This window comes from Microcaecilia unicolor, chromosome 3 (genome assembly GCF_901765095.1).
Source record: "Microcaecilia unicolor chromosome 3, aMicUni1.1, whole genome shotgun sequence".
Taxonomy (NCBI): domain Eukaryota; kingdom Metazoa; phylum Chordata; class Amphibia; order Gymnophiona; family Siphonopidae; genus Microcaecilia; species Microcaecilia unicolor.
The window spans coordinates 8526129-8538807 of record NC_044033.1 but is presented as its reverse complement, the minus strand read 5'-3'; the positions used below and the strand labels follow the sequence as shown (position 1 = coordinate 8538807).

Here is a 12679-nt window from a genome sequence, read left to right as displayed (position 1 = left end):
GGAGTTAAACACTTCCACACTACAGGGACTCCTGAGACAGGCCTTTGTGGCCGAAACACGATGCTGGTTGAGTCCATTGCAAACTTCTGATGCAAACTACAGGAGTCCGTTGGACTTCGCTTTTTCATCATCGTTGGTGTCACCTTCGCTGTGTTTGCCTGCTTGAGTGGAACAAACTGCCGTTACTTCTTAGGAAAGAAACGAACATTCTGGCATTCAAGAATTTGTTGAAGCAGGCATTTGTTAGACTATGCAGCTTAGTGCTTCTGGGAACAGTGAGTGACTGCTCCCTGTGGTGATTGATTGATTGAACGAATGATTGAATTTGAGTGTTTACTGATGACCTGGAGGGGCATAATCGAAAGGGGGCGCCCATCTATAAGGGCGCCCATCTCTAAGGATGGTGCTGCAAAAGGGCGGGGCAACCCGCATTATTGAAACAAGTTGGGCGTCCAAATTTCATTTCGATAATACGGTCAGGGATGGCTAAATCTCAACATTCAGGTCGACCTTAAGAGATGGCCGGCCTCGGTTTTTGCCTATAATGGAAACCGAGGACGGCCATCTCAAAAATGGTCAAATCCAAACCCGTTGGTCATGGGAGGAGCCAGCATTCGTAGTGCACTGGTCCCTCTCACATGCCAGGACACCATCCGGGCACCCTAGGGGGCACTGCAGTGGACTTCACAAATTGCTCCCAGGTGCATAGCTCCCTTACCTTGTGTGCTGAGCCCCCCAAAACCAACTCCCCACAACTGTGCAACATTACCATAGCCCTTAAAGGGTGAAGGGGGGCACCTAGATGTGGGTTTCAGGTGGGTTTTGGAGGGCTCACATTTACCACCACAAGTGTAACAGTAGGGGGGAGATGGGCCTGGGTCCGCCTGCCTGAAGTGCACTGCACCCACTAAAAACTGCTCCAGGAACCTGCATACTGCTGTCAGGGAGCTGGGTATGACATTTGAGGCTGGCATAGAGGCTGGAAAAAATATTTTTTAATTAGTTTTTTTGGGTGGCAGGGGGTTGGTAACCACTGGGGGAGTAAGGGGAGGTGATCCACGATTCCCTCCGGTGGTCATCTGGTAAGTTTGGGCACATTTTCGAGGATTTGTCATGAACAAAAAGGGACCAAGTCGGCCAAATGCTCGTCAGGGATACCCTTCTTTTTTCCATTATCGTCCGAGGACGGCCATCTGTTAACCACGCCCCCGTCCCGCCTTTGGTACACTGCCAACACATCCCCTTGAACTTTGGCCGTCCCTGTGACAGAAAGCAGTTGAGGCCGGCCAAAATTGACTTTCGATTATGCCGATTTGGCCGCCCCTGAGAGAAGGACGCCCATCTCCCGATTTGTGTCGGAAGATGGGCGCCCTTCTCTTTCGAAAATGAGCTAACTGGTTGTCTATTACAGTTGATTACACTAAGGCCTACCTGTATGATGCTGCTTTCAACTCCTGACGTAACTTTTATCTTATCCTTATGTGTCCTTCTGTCTGTCCTTCCCTTATCCTTTTTGGTCCTGTCTGTTTGTCCTGATTTAGATTGTAAGCTCTTTTGAGCAGGGACTGTCTTCTTCATGTTCAACTGTAAAGCGTTGCGTATGACTGGTAGCGCTATAGAAGTGATTTATAATAGTAGTAGTATTTATTTTGAGGTTTTTTTTTTATGTTTTATGATTTTGTATGTTTGTTTGTAATTCACCCTATTAAGGTATTACTATGATAAAACATTTGCATCCTGGTATCAGTAAGCATTGAATGCAATGTTCCCCAATTGATTTCGTTAATTGTACTAGTACGTATCGGATGTGTGGCCCTCCTATGCTCAGAAATCCTCCCAACACTTTTCGTTGTGTCCCTAGCTGAAAAAAAAAAAAAAAAACTTTGATAGAATTTCCCAACAAGTAGAAAAGAACATTTATAAAGTGGCACAAGAATGCTGCCCAGCTTTGCCAAGTTCTATATGGGCAATTTCCAGGAGAAATATGCTTCCCCACCCACTTTTTAATGACCATTTGTTGATATGGATATGATCTACAGATAATATTTCTATTTGGAAGGAAGTCGATCTCTTGGAATTTCAACAATAGCTAATGACGCTGATACCAATCAGCCACTTCCAGCACATTATTGCCAAAGGAAGTATCTCTTTTTAGATATGAGAAGTTGAGTTGATTGCTACTAGTCATAGGAAGCCAAAAGGCATTAATTAATTTCTCAGCTATGAAAGATCTCATACTTCCTCCCTGAAAAATAATTTTCCAGGGAGCCAATTTTCTCTCTTTTTTTTTAGGCAATTTGTTTATGCAGCAATAAATCATTCAGATGAGAAATTAAAAAAAAACCACCTGTTAGTCTCAATCACATAGAGTCATAGTTCTCAAGTTTCGACAGAAAGCTCCTAGCCAAAGAATATAATCTTAGGGAAAACTGAGCAAATATAGCATTCTAAGATATATGGTCAAATGCCTTGTCTTGTATTTGCTTACATTAAGTTTGCATTACAAAACGTACGAGGAGAGACTTGCTGACCTGAACATGTACACCCTGGAGGAAAGGAGAAACAGGGGTGACATGATACAGACGTTCAAATATTTGAAAGGTATTAATCCGCAAACGAACCTTTTCCGGATGACGGGAAGGCGGTAGAACTAGAGGACATGAATTGAGGTTGAAGGGGGGAAGACTCAGGACTAATGTCAGGAAGTATTTTTTCATGGAGAGAGTAGTGGATGCTTGGAATGCCCTCCCGCGGGAGGTGGTGGAGATGAAAACGGTAATGGAATTCAAACATGCGTGGGATAAACACAAAGGAATCCTGTTTAGAAGGAATGGTTCCGTGGAATCTTAGCGGAGATTGAGTGGCGACGCCGGTAATTGGAAACAAAACGGGAGCTGGGCAGACTTCTACGGTCTACGCCCTGATCGTGACTGAATAGATAAGGATGGGCTGGAGTGTAAATTTTAAGGGGCTTCGGTGTTAGCTTCAGAACTTAGTACAAGAACAGTGCTGGGCAGACTTCTACGGTCTGTGCCCTGAGAAGGGCAAGGACAAATCAAACTCAGGTATAAAGTATCACATACCATGTAAAATCAGTTTATCTTGTTGAGCAGACTGGATGGACCATAAGGTCTTTATCTGCCGTCATTTACTATGTTACTCTTTGAGGTTCTACATGGAATGTTGCTACTAATTGGGATTCCAGAATCTTGTAACTCTTTAGGATTCCAGAATCTTCAGAACTTTTAGTAGAACAGTAGTGCTGGGCAGACTTCTACGGTCTGTGCCCTGAGAATGGCAAGGACAAACAAAATCAAACTCGGGTATACATATAAAGTATCACATACCATGTAAATGAGTTTATCTTGTTGGGCACACTGGATGGACCGTACAGGTCTTTATCTGTCATCATTTACTATATTACTATATGTTATTATCCAGCTTATTTACGAAGGAGATCGCCGGCCATCTTCCGACACAAATCGGGAGATGGCCGGCGATCCCCTGAACCCGGCCAAATCGGTATAATCGAAGGCTGATTTTGGCCGGCGCCAACTGCTTTCTGACGCAGAGCCGGCCAAACTTCAAGGGGGCGTGTTGGTAGGGTAGCGAAGGCGGGATGGGGCGGGACGGGAGCGTGGTACAAGATGGCTGGCTTCGCCCGATAATGGAAAAAAGAAAGCTGGCCTTGACGAGCATTTCGCCGGCTTCACTTGGTCCCTTCTTTTTCAGGACCAAGCTTCAAAAAGATGCCCCAATTGACCAAATGACCACCGGAGGGAATCGGGGATCACCTCCCCTTACTCCCCCAGTGGTCACTAACCCCCTCTCACCCCCAAAAAAAAGATATATATATTTTTTTGTCAGCCTTTATGCCAGCCTGAAATGTCATCCCCAGCTCCCTGACAGCAGTATGCAGGTCTATGAAGCCCTCCAACCCCCCCCCCCCCTCAAAACCCACTGTACCCACGTGTAGGTGCCCCCCTTCACCCATAAGGGCTATGGTAATGGTGTAGAGTTGTGGGGAGTGGGTTTTGGGGAGGCTCAGCACCCAAGGTAAGGGAGGTATGCACCTGGGAGCAATTTTTCAAGTCCAGTGCAGTGCCCCCTAGGGTGCCCGGCTGGTGTCCTGGCTTGTCAGGGGGACCAGTGCACTACAAATGCAGGCCCCTCCCATGACCAAATGCCTTGGATTTGGCTGGGTTTGAGATGACCGGCATCGGTTTCCATTATCGGCGAAAACCAATGCCGGCCATCTCAAACATTTGGCCGGCCCGAACCGTATTATCAAAATGAAAGATGGCCGCCCATCTTTTTCGATAATATAGTTTGGGACTGCTGTTTGCGGCGCCGGCCATATAGATGGCCGGCGCCGTTCGATTATGCCCCTCTATGTTACTCTTTGGGGTTCTATATGGAATGTTGCTACTAATTGGGATTCCAGAATCTTGTAACCCCCGCCAGCCGAGGTCGTCTTCTTCCTTCGTCCTGTTTCTGAGTCTGACGTCCTGCATGTTGTACGTGCAGGACGTCAGACTCACAGAAACAGGACGAAGCCTTGCGCCGGAAGAGGAGGACCTCGCTGGCTGATCTCCAAGGCTTCGTTCTGTTTTTGTGAGTCTGACGTCCTGCACGTACAACATGCAGGACGTCAGACTCAGAAACAGGACGAAGGAAGAAGATGACCTCGGCTGGTGGGGGTTGGGGGTCCCCCGCCAGCAAAGGTAGGTGATGGCGACAGCGGGTTGGTGGCGGGAGGGGGGGGTCGAGAGGGTCATCAGCAGGGGGGTCAAGGCCAAATCTACAGGGGCCCAGGCCCCTGTGGCCCCACGTAGCTATGCCACTGACGAGCCTATAACATGGCTTAGTAAACAGGGCTCAGAGTGTTTCGCTTTGTTCTGCTGGAGTTGATAAGCCAACGCTGCTTCTACTACAATCACTCAGTCTTCCATTTTGATTGATGCTCCTTGCTGTTGGATCAGTCTTTTCTTCCCTTAGCCCTTGGACCGTCATCTATGTTCTATTTTTTTTTTCCCTTTTAACATTTTTTGTTTTACTTTTCACATTCTCTTTTTTTTAGCATTTTTTCTTTAATATTTCTTTTTTTTTCTTTCAGGTTGGTTGGGTTTTAATTTTGGAGTGACGTGACATCACTATTGACATATGACGCACTATGGGCCACTTTTACTGCCACCCGGAAAAAGGAAATTCCGGACAGTGGACAGAAATAGCCGTACGGTAAGTGAAACTCTTGCCACACAGCCATTTCCTGGGGAAGCCCCTGCCGCCCACCTATTTAGGAGCAGGAAGCGCTCCTGTGTTAGCTTGGCGGTAACCAGGCAGTGTATGGCGCTGTCCAAGCCCCCCAGCTCAAAAAAACAATTGAAAAAATCTGACGCACCGGAAACGGTGTGCATTGGGGGCAGGCACTACCAGGAGATTGGAGTGCGGCAATGTGGCGGTACGGATTCTGCCGCTTTGGGGGCCTTTTGTGTCGGTTGGCCCTGTTGCATCAATGTAGGTGGGGGCAATCAGTCCAAGCGACAGAAAAAACCCTGCACTGGTTTGTCAAATAAGTTCAAAACTGTTAAAAGTTGTGGAAATTATCCCACAGATCTCAGCAGTCACTCGTTTCACACTGGGTCACTGCCCAGAGGCTCACAACAATCGTCACTGGTTTTCCAACTTTTTTTATAATTTTAAAATTTTTTCATTTTTTTAAGAAGTAAAAGCTACTTAGCTTTATTAGCAGATTTAATCAAGCATAAACAGACCCACACCGACATGGTCTTTGTTTTGGGAACATGCTTCAGGGTCTGGTCCTCAAACACCTCAGCTCATAGTTATTCATCAGCTGATTTTCAAAACTGTTAGTGCTGCAGGTACAGTGTACTTATACTTTAAGGGAACTCTCTAGAGTATATGTAAGAACTCTTGGGTGAATAAGACCAAAAAGACTATAATGCCTCTGTATCACTCCATGGTGTGTCCACACCTTGAGTATTGTGTTCAGTTCTGGTCGCTGTATCTCAAAAAAGATACAGCGGAATTAGAAAAGGTTCAAAGAAGAGCAACCAAAATGATAAGGGGGATGGAACTCCTCTCGTATGAGGAAAGGCTAAAGAGGTTTGGGTTCTTCAGCTTGGAAACGAGATGGATGAGGGGAGATGTCTGCAAAATCCTGAGTGGTGTTGAACGAGTAGAAGTAAATCGATTTTTTACTCGTTCCGAAAGTACAAAGACTAGGGGACACTCAAGGAAGTTACATGGAAATACTTTTAAAACAAATAGAAGGAAATATTTTTTTCGCTCAACGAATAGTTAAGCTCTGGAACTCTTCACCGGAGGATGTGGTAACAACGGTTAGCGTATCTGGGTTTAAAAAAGGTTTGGACAAATTCCTGGAGGAAAAATCCATAGTCTGCTATTGAGGCAGACATGGGAAGCAACTGCTTGCCCTGGGATTTGTAGTATGGAATGTTGCTACTCTGACACTCTGCATGGAATCTTGTCACTCTTTAGGATTCCAGAATCTTGCGATTCTTTGGGGTTCTACATGGAATGTTGTTACTCTTTGAGATTCTGCATGGAACCTTGTCACTCTTTAGGATTCCAGAATCTTGCTATTCTTTGGGGTTCTACATGGAATGTTGCTACTCTTTGAGATTCTGCATGGAACCTTGTCACTCTTTAGGATTCCAGAATCTTGCTATTCTTTGGGGTTCTAATGGAATGTTGCTACTCTTTGAGATTCTGCATGGAACCTTGTCACTCTTTAGGATTCCAGAATCTTGCTATTCTTTGGGGTTCTAATGGAATGTTGCTACTCTTTGAGATTCTGCATGGAACCTTGTCACTCTTTAGGATTCCAGAATCTTGCTGTTCTTTGGGGTTCCTACATGGAATGTTGCCACGATTTGGGTTTCTGACAGGTGCTTGTGACCTGGCTTGGCCACTGTTTGGAAAACAGGATACTGGGCTAGATGGACCACTGGTCTGACCCAGTATGGCTACTCTTATGTTCTTATGTTCCACAGTGTCTTTGGCACTTTATTTGCGAGAGCCATGTTTGTTATTCCCCGTAGGTTGTTAAGCATTAAAAAGAGAGGGTTGTGATCCGTGGATTATTTAGTCTATATTTTTTTGAAGCATCAGCACCATGGAATCGTCAGTATATGCTCGTGATAATCCATGGCTGACCATTATTTCCAGAGTCTACATGTTATTATCACTGTTCTTTTTTATCGTTTCAGTTTTATCTAAGCCCGTGTTGATGACAATATTCTCTGTTGGATTAGCTCTTTTCAATCGGCAGGTTCGTTTTCACCTTAACTTCATCCTACGCCCTCTCATTCCAGGGTCTTCCTTCAATTGAAAAAGGCTCACCTCCTGTACATTAACGCCACCGAGGTATTTAAATGTCTTTATCGTATTCCCTCTCTTCCAGCGTTGAAGAGGTTCATGAGCTGTTGTTTTATTACCGAGACTGCTGACTAATTTTGTAGCTGCCCTCTGGACCGACTCCATCCTGATTATATCTTTCCATAATTGTGGTCTCCAGAATTGCACACAGTATATTCTAAATGGGGCCTCACCAGAGACTTGTACAAGGGCACTATCTTCTCTTTATTCCTGCTGGTCATCCATCTCCTTATGCACCCCAGCATCCTTCTGGCTTTGAATGTCACCTTTTCTACCTGTTTGGCCACCTTAAGGTCATCAGATACAATCACCCCCCCAAGTAATGTTTGCTCAGTAAAGAGATTGTTTTGATTTAAGCAATTTTTTATAGTTTTTAGGCAGGGCAGAGCCCTGGACAGCTCACTGTGTTATCAGAGCAGTCTTCCTTAGGTTTCTCCTCCTGCTCCCTGATCCATCTCACTAACTTGCACTCCCTGCAGTGCCATGTTTTGTTTTGGTTTTTTTTTGCAAAAGACTGCTTCACCTTATAATTTTGCCTCTGATTACCACTTTCAGTATTTCACATTTTAGTAATGGACTGCATTCCTCTGTGGGTGATGGGGTCCAATTTCTTTCACAGCCTCTGTGACCTTGCTAACAAATTCAGCCTTTTGAAGGAGAGAGAGAGAGAGAGAGAGATTTAAACCTCCACCGAGCCCTGTCCCTCTCAGAATTAGAGGTTAGTGATTAGTGAAATGAGATGGTAGCCAGATATGAACATGAAGTGTCATCCTGCCTGCGCTGTGCAGAAAAAGCTGAATCAGCTGTATGTCTTGTGTTCAGATGAGCAGTGCGTATTGTCTCTCCTGCTGGGCTTCCACTCCCTCCGCACAGCTGTCAAACATGGCAAGTGACTTATGTATTTCACAGGGGATTGGGCTCTATCAGGGGCACAGTGAAATGCATCCATGCCATCATTCAAACAGACGTTCTCTTTCCACCCTCTACCAAAAAAGGTGGCATCGTCAACTATGGCCCAGATCTTTGACCACCTGCTCTCTTCCGAGGGAACCTCCTGACGTTTCCAATGTGAAGCAAGAACAACTGGAGCTGTCAACAGAAGACAGTTAGAAAGATTCCCCCCCCCCCCCTTCTCAATGTCTCATTGCAGTGTTCTTCAATGCAAGGCCCAGGGGCCAGTGGTGGCCCCTGGAGAACTCTGGGGCAGCTCCCATTGTCTTTCTGTTTTCTACTACTCTCTGCTTCTCTACCCAAGTTCAGGACAGAAAGAGGAAAATGATGTGGGGGGGGGGGGGGGGGGGAGGGAAGAGCCCAGCTTGAAGGACAAAACATTTCTCAATAGACAGAGAGAATGCATTTGGAAATGCCAACTTCCTTGAGGAGAGGTGGATGCTTGGAATGCCCTCCCGCGGGAGGTGGTAGAGATGAAAACGGTAACGGAATTCAAACATGCGTGGGATATGCATAAAGGAATCCTGTGCAGAAGGAATGGATCCTCTGGAGCTTAGCCGAAATTGGGTGGCGGAGCCGGTGGGGGGAAGAGGGGTTGGTGGTTGGGAGGCGAGGATAGTGGAGGGCAGACTTATACGGTCTGTGCCCTGAAAAAGGCAGGTACAAATCAAGGTAAGGTATAAACATATGAGTTTATCTTGTTGGGCAGACTGGATGGACCATGCAGGTCTTTTTCTGCTGTCATTTACTATGTTACTATGTTACCTTTCCAATGAAAAGTTTTATTATTATTTATTGCATTTGTACCCCACATTTTCCCACCTATTTGCAGGCTCAATGTGGCTTACAGAGTGTTGTTATGACATAGTCATGACAGGATCTTATTTGCAGGCTCAATGTGGCTTACAGAGTGTTGTTATGACATAGTCATGACAGGATCTTAGATACAATCGGTAATAAGCAGAGGTTGGATGAGGAATTAGAGAAGACGGTGTTAGACAGGGTAGTGTAAGAGGTGTATTTTGATATCTGGGTGGGTTGTTGTGGTGATTTTGTGTCGTTAAGGGTTCTCTCTGTAGGCTTTGTTGAAGAGATGCGTCTTCAAAGATTTGCGAAAGTTATTTAGATCATCCCTGGTTTTCAGGGCTGTGGGTAGTGCGTTCCATAGCTGTGTACTCTTGTACGAGAAGGTAGTGGTGTATGCATGCTGGTGGGGATGGATGTCATTGACACACACCTGGTCAGCAATGTTGCAGCCCCACATGGAAAGCTCTTTAACTTTTTTCCCTACCCAAAATCTGGCCCCATTGCCACCTACTTTTTAGGCTCCTAAATTTGACAGTTTTAGTGAAATTTTGAGTATAAATTTATGCACTCGGCCCTAGCAAATTTTCAAAGAAGCTTAATTTATAAGAATAATTCCCAAAGTTACGATCATGAATTCTTTAAAAATCAGGCTCTAAATAATTTAACTAGCACAAAGCCATAACACACCCGAATTAACACAATGTAATGAGGGGTCCTTTTGCTATGATGAGCTGAAAAAAATGGGCTGCGCTAGTGTAGGCGCGTGTTCTGGCCGCGTGCAGATCCATTTTTCGGCGCGCCTGTAAAAAAAGGCCTTATTTAAAATTTTTGCTGAAAATGGACGTGCGGCAAAATAAAAAATGGTGCACATCCATTTTTTGGTCTGAGACCTTACCGCCACCCATTGACTTAGCGGTAAGGTCTCACGCGGTAACCGTGCGGCAATTGTCTATGAACATAGAATGACCATTACCGCCTGGTTTCCGCCGCGTGCAGGAAACGAAATTACCGTCCGGGTCATGCGGTAGCCGGGCGGTAACTCCACACTGACGCATGTAGGACGTACGTAAACACCTACGCGGCTTAGTAAAAGGGCCCCTGAGTTTCCAAACGCACAGCACTCAATATGCGACTAACCCAGTCAACAGAGTTACCATTTTTAAACTCATTCTTGCTCAAAACTCTCCATGGAATGTTTTTGAAAGATTCCAAGCTGGCAACCTTGGGCACTGCATATTACCAAGGGAAAACTTATACTGTAGCCCTCAATCACCCTGCTTTCCCCCTCAGGAGAGTCAGGGATTCCCTGTGAAGAATAATGTGAGCATTCAGGTCTCCATGGGAGTAAAGATCACTCACCAGTTTTGGGAGAGCGATATAAGCCACTATAGCCAGAAGAATGACAACACAGGCAGTAATGAAGTAACCAAAGGCACTCTCTTCCAATTCCGATCCACCTGCAGGAAGCAGAGAATGGGTAAGTGAACGGGCAAAGAAGCCAATGGGGTGATATAATCAGGGGAGAGGGGTATCGCTGGAGTGAGAAATTACTAGGGGACAAATCAGTGGTGGAGGTAGAGGGGGCCTCTGATGATGAGAAGAGTACCAGAGCGAGGGGCGTTCACTGAGGAGGGCTGCAGCAGCGCTGGGATGAATGATGTCATTACCAGTGAGTACCATGCTACTCATTTGCAGTACCAAAGCAAGGGGGCCTTATTTTCAGAGGATAGGTTCAGTGTCAGAGGGCAGTTGCTCACAGCCAATGGTGACGGTGTCGTGGTGAAGGGTCTTACTCACTTGTGATGGCACAGATCATCGCAAAAGCAGCGAAGGTCCCCGCCAGTCCTTGTCCACTCATGATTGGCGTCGTGTAACTCGCAGGCAGCAGTCCTGCCATGCCAAAGAGACTTCCCTGCAGGATGGCACCAAACGCTGGCACAGAAGACAAAGAGAATGATAATGAGATAATTTGCATCACTTCATGACTTTTCTTTTATGGCATAATCTTTCCCTGCTTGGCAAATCTGTAACCATTCCCTTCCACCTATCCATCTACCAAATGCCACCTAATACGGACCATCTGCACTCCATCAGCTACTACCTAACATCCACCTGGGCCTCTACCACTTATCACATTCCTCTGTCCTCTGCCATCTGATCACCCATCTTCTACATCTGTGTATCCCACATCGTCTACCACCTGCCCCATCCTCTATATCTACCATCCACCTCCCATTCTCTACCATATACTCCACCCTTTACCATCTACTGTCTACCCCACATCCCTTGCCATAAAATTTCTACTACCTACTCACTTGTCCTCTACTACCACCTCCCCCATTATCTACCATTTATTCTCACCACAATCCACATCTACCTACCGCACACTCCCATCCTCAACAATCTATCATGTGCCTTCTATCCTCTACTCCCCTCCCAATGCTCTACCATCTACCCTTCCCCTCACATCCTCTATCATGTGCCCCATAACCTCTATTACCTACTAACAATCATCTGCCAAACTATTCGCTACTACTTAACACCTGTCTTGCCCTCTACCATTTACCCCACCCCATCCACTGCCACCAACCACATGCCCATCCTCAACCATCTTTATCACATGCCTCCTGCCCTCTAGCATCTGCCCCATTCTTTACGACCTGATCATCTACCATCTATCCCATATTCTCTACCACCAAATGTCTACTTCCTCAACCAACCTCTATTGCCTACCACCTGCCCCATCCTCCACCATCTATAAGATGCCTCATGCCCTTTGCCAGCTGCTGAATCCTCTTATCACCTGCCCTATAAACTCTACCTACTAACAATCTTCTGTTATCTTTTCCTCTACTACCTACCACCTGTAACTGTCCTCTACCATCTACCCTTCACCTTCACATCCTCTATCATCTCATTTCTACCTTCTTCCATCTTATCACTTTTCTCTAGTTCTTTATCACCTACCATCTTCCCACTGTCATCCACCTCCTATCTACCATCTACCACTTGACCATTATTACTGGCCCCTGAAGCAGCACGTAGAACCTTGTTATTCAGCAGTGGAGATCTCCTTAACTATTCTTGAACATCTTCATATTGGCCTGGACTTTTGTTTTTTTGAGCAGCCCCTCTCCCCAATTCTCTTTCTGTTTGCTTCCCACATGTCCGTTCCTTCACTTTATATTCTCTCCTGTCCCTGTACTTTACCACTGCTACTAAAGCACTTGTAGACATATGCAGCACTGAACAGATAGATATAGGAGACAGTCCCTGCATACAATCTAGTTAAGACCAATATTTGTTTTATTGATTAATCCAATCCATGGATCACAAGCAACCAAGAAAGGCTGCACACAATGTACAAACAGTAAAGTTGCTTCACTGTATCGTGTTCTCCGAGGACAGCAGGATATATTAGTCCTGACGTATGATGTAAACGGCCCTGTTCACAAGAAGGGAGGTATAGGAAATTTTAAATAAACCATAAACCTAGAGG

At 45.7% G+C, this 12679-nt stretch overlaps 1 protein-coding gene across 3 annotated transcripts in view; it reads right to left on the bottom strand.

Annotated features, from left to right (window-relative positions):
• The window catches only part of SLC29A1 (solute carrier family 29 member 1 (Augustine blood group)), a 309536-nt gene that overhangs the window by 87271 nt on the left and 209586 nt on the right, over nucleotides 1-12679 (bottom strand). For all 3 annotated transcript variants that reach the window (XM_030195748.1, XM_030195747.1, XM_030195749.1), the window contains 2 exons: nucleotides 10978-11112; nucleotides 10540-10637 (listed from right to left, as the gene is read on the bottom strand). In XM_030195748.1, coding sequence (XP_030051608.1) covers nucleotides 10540-10637; nucleotides 10978-11112 — 233 coding nt within the window. The remainder of the gene's footprint in view (nucleotides 1-10539; nucleotides 10638-10977; nucleotides 11113-12679) is intronic.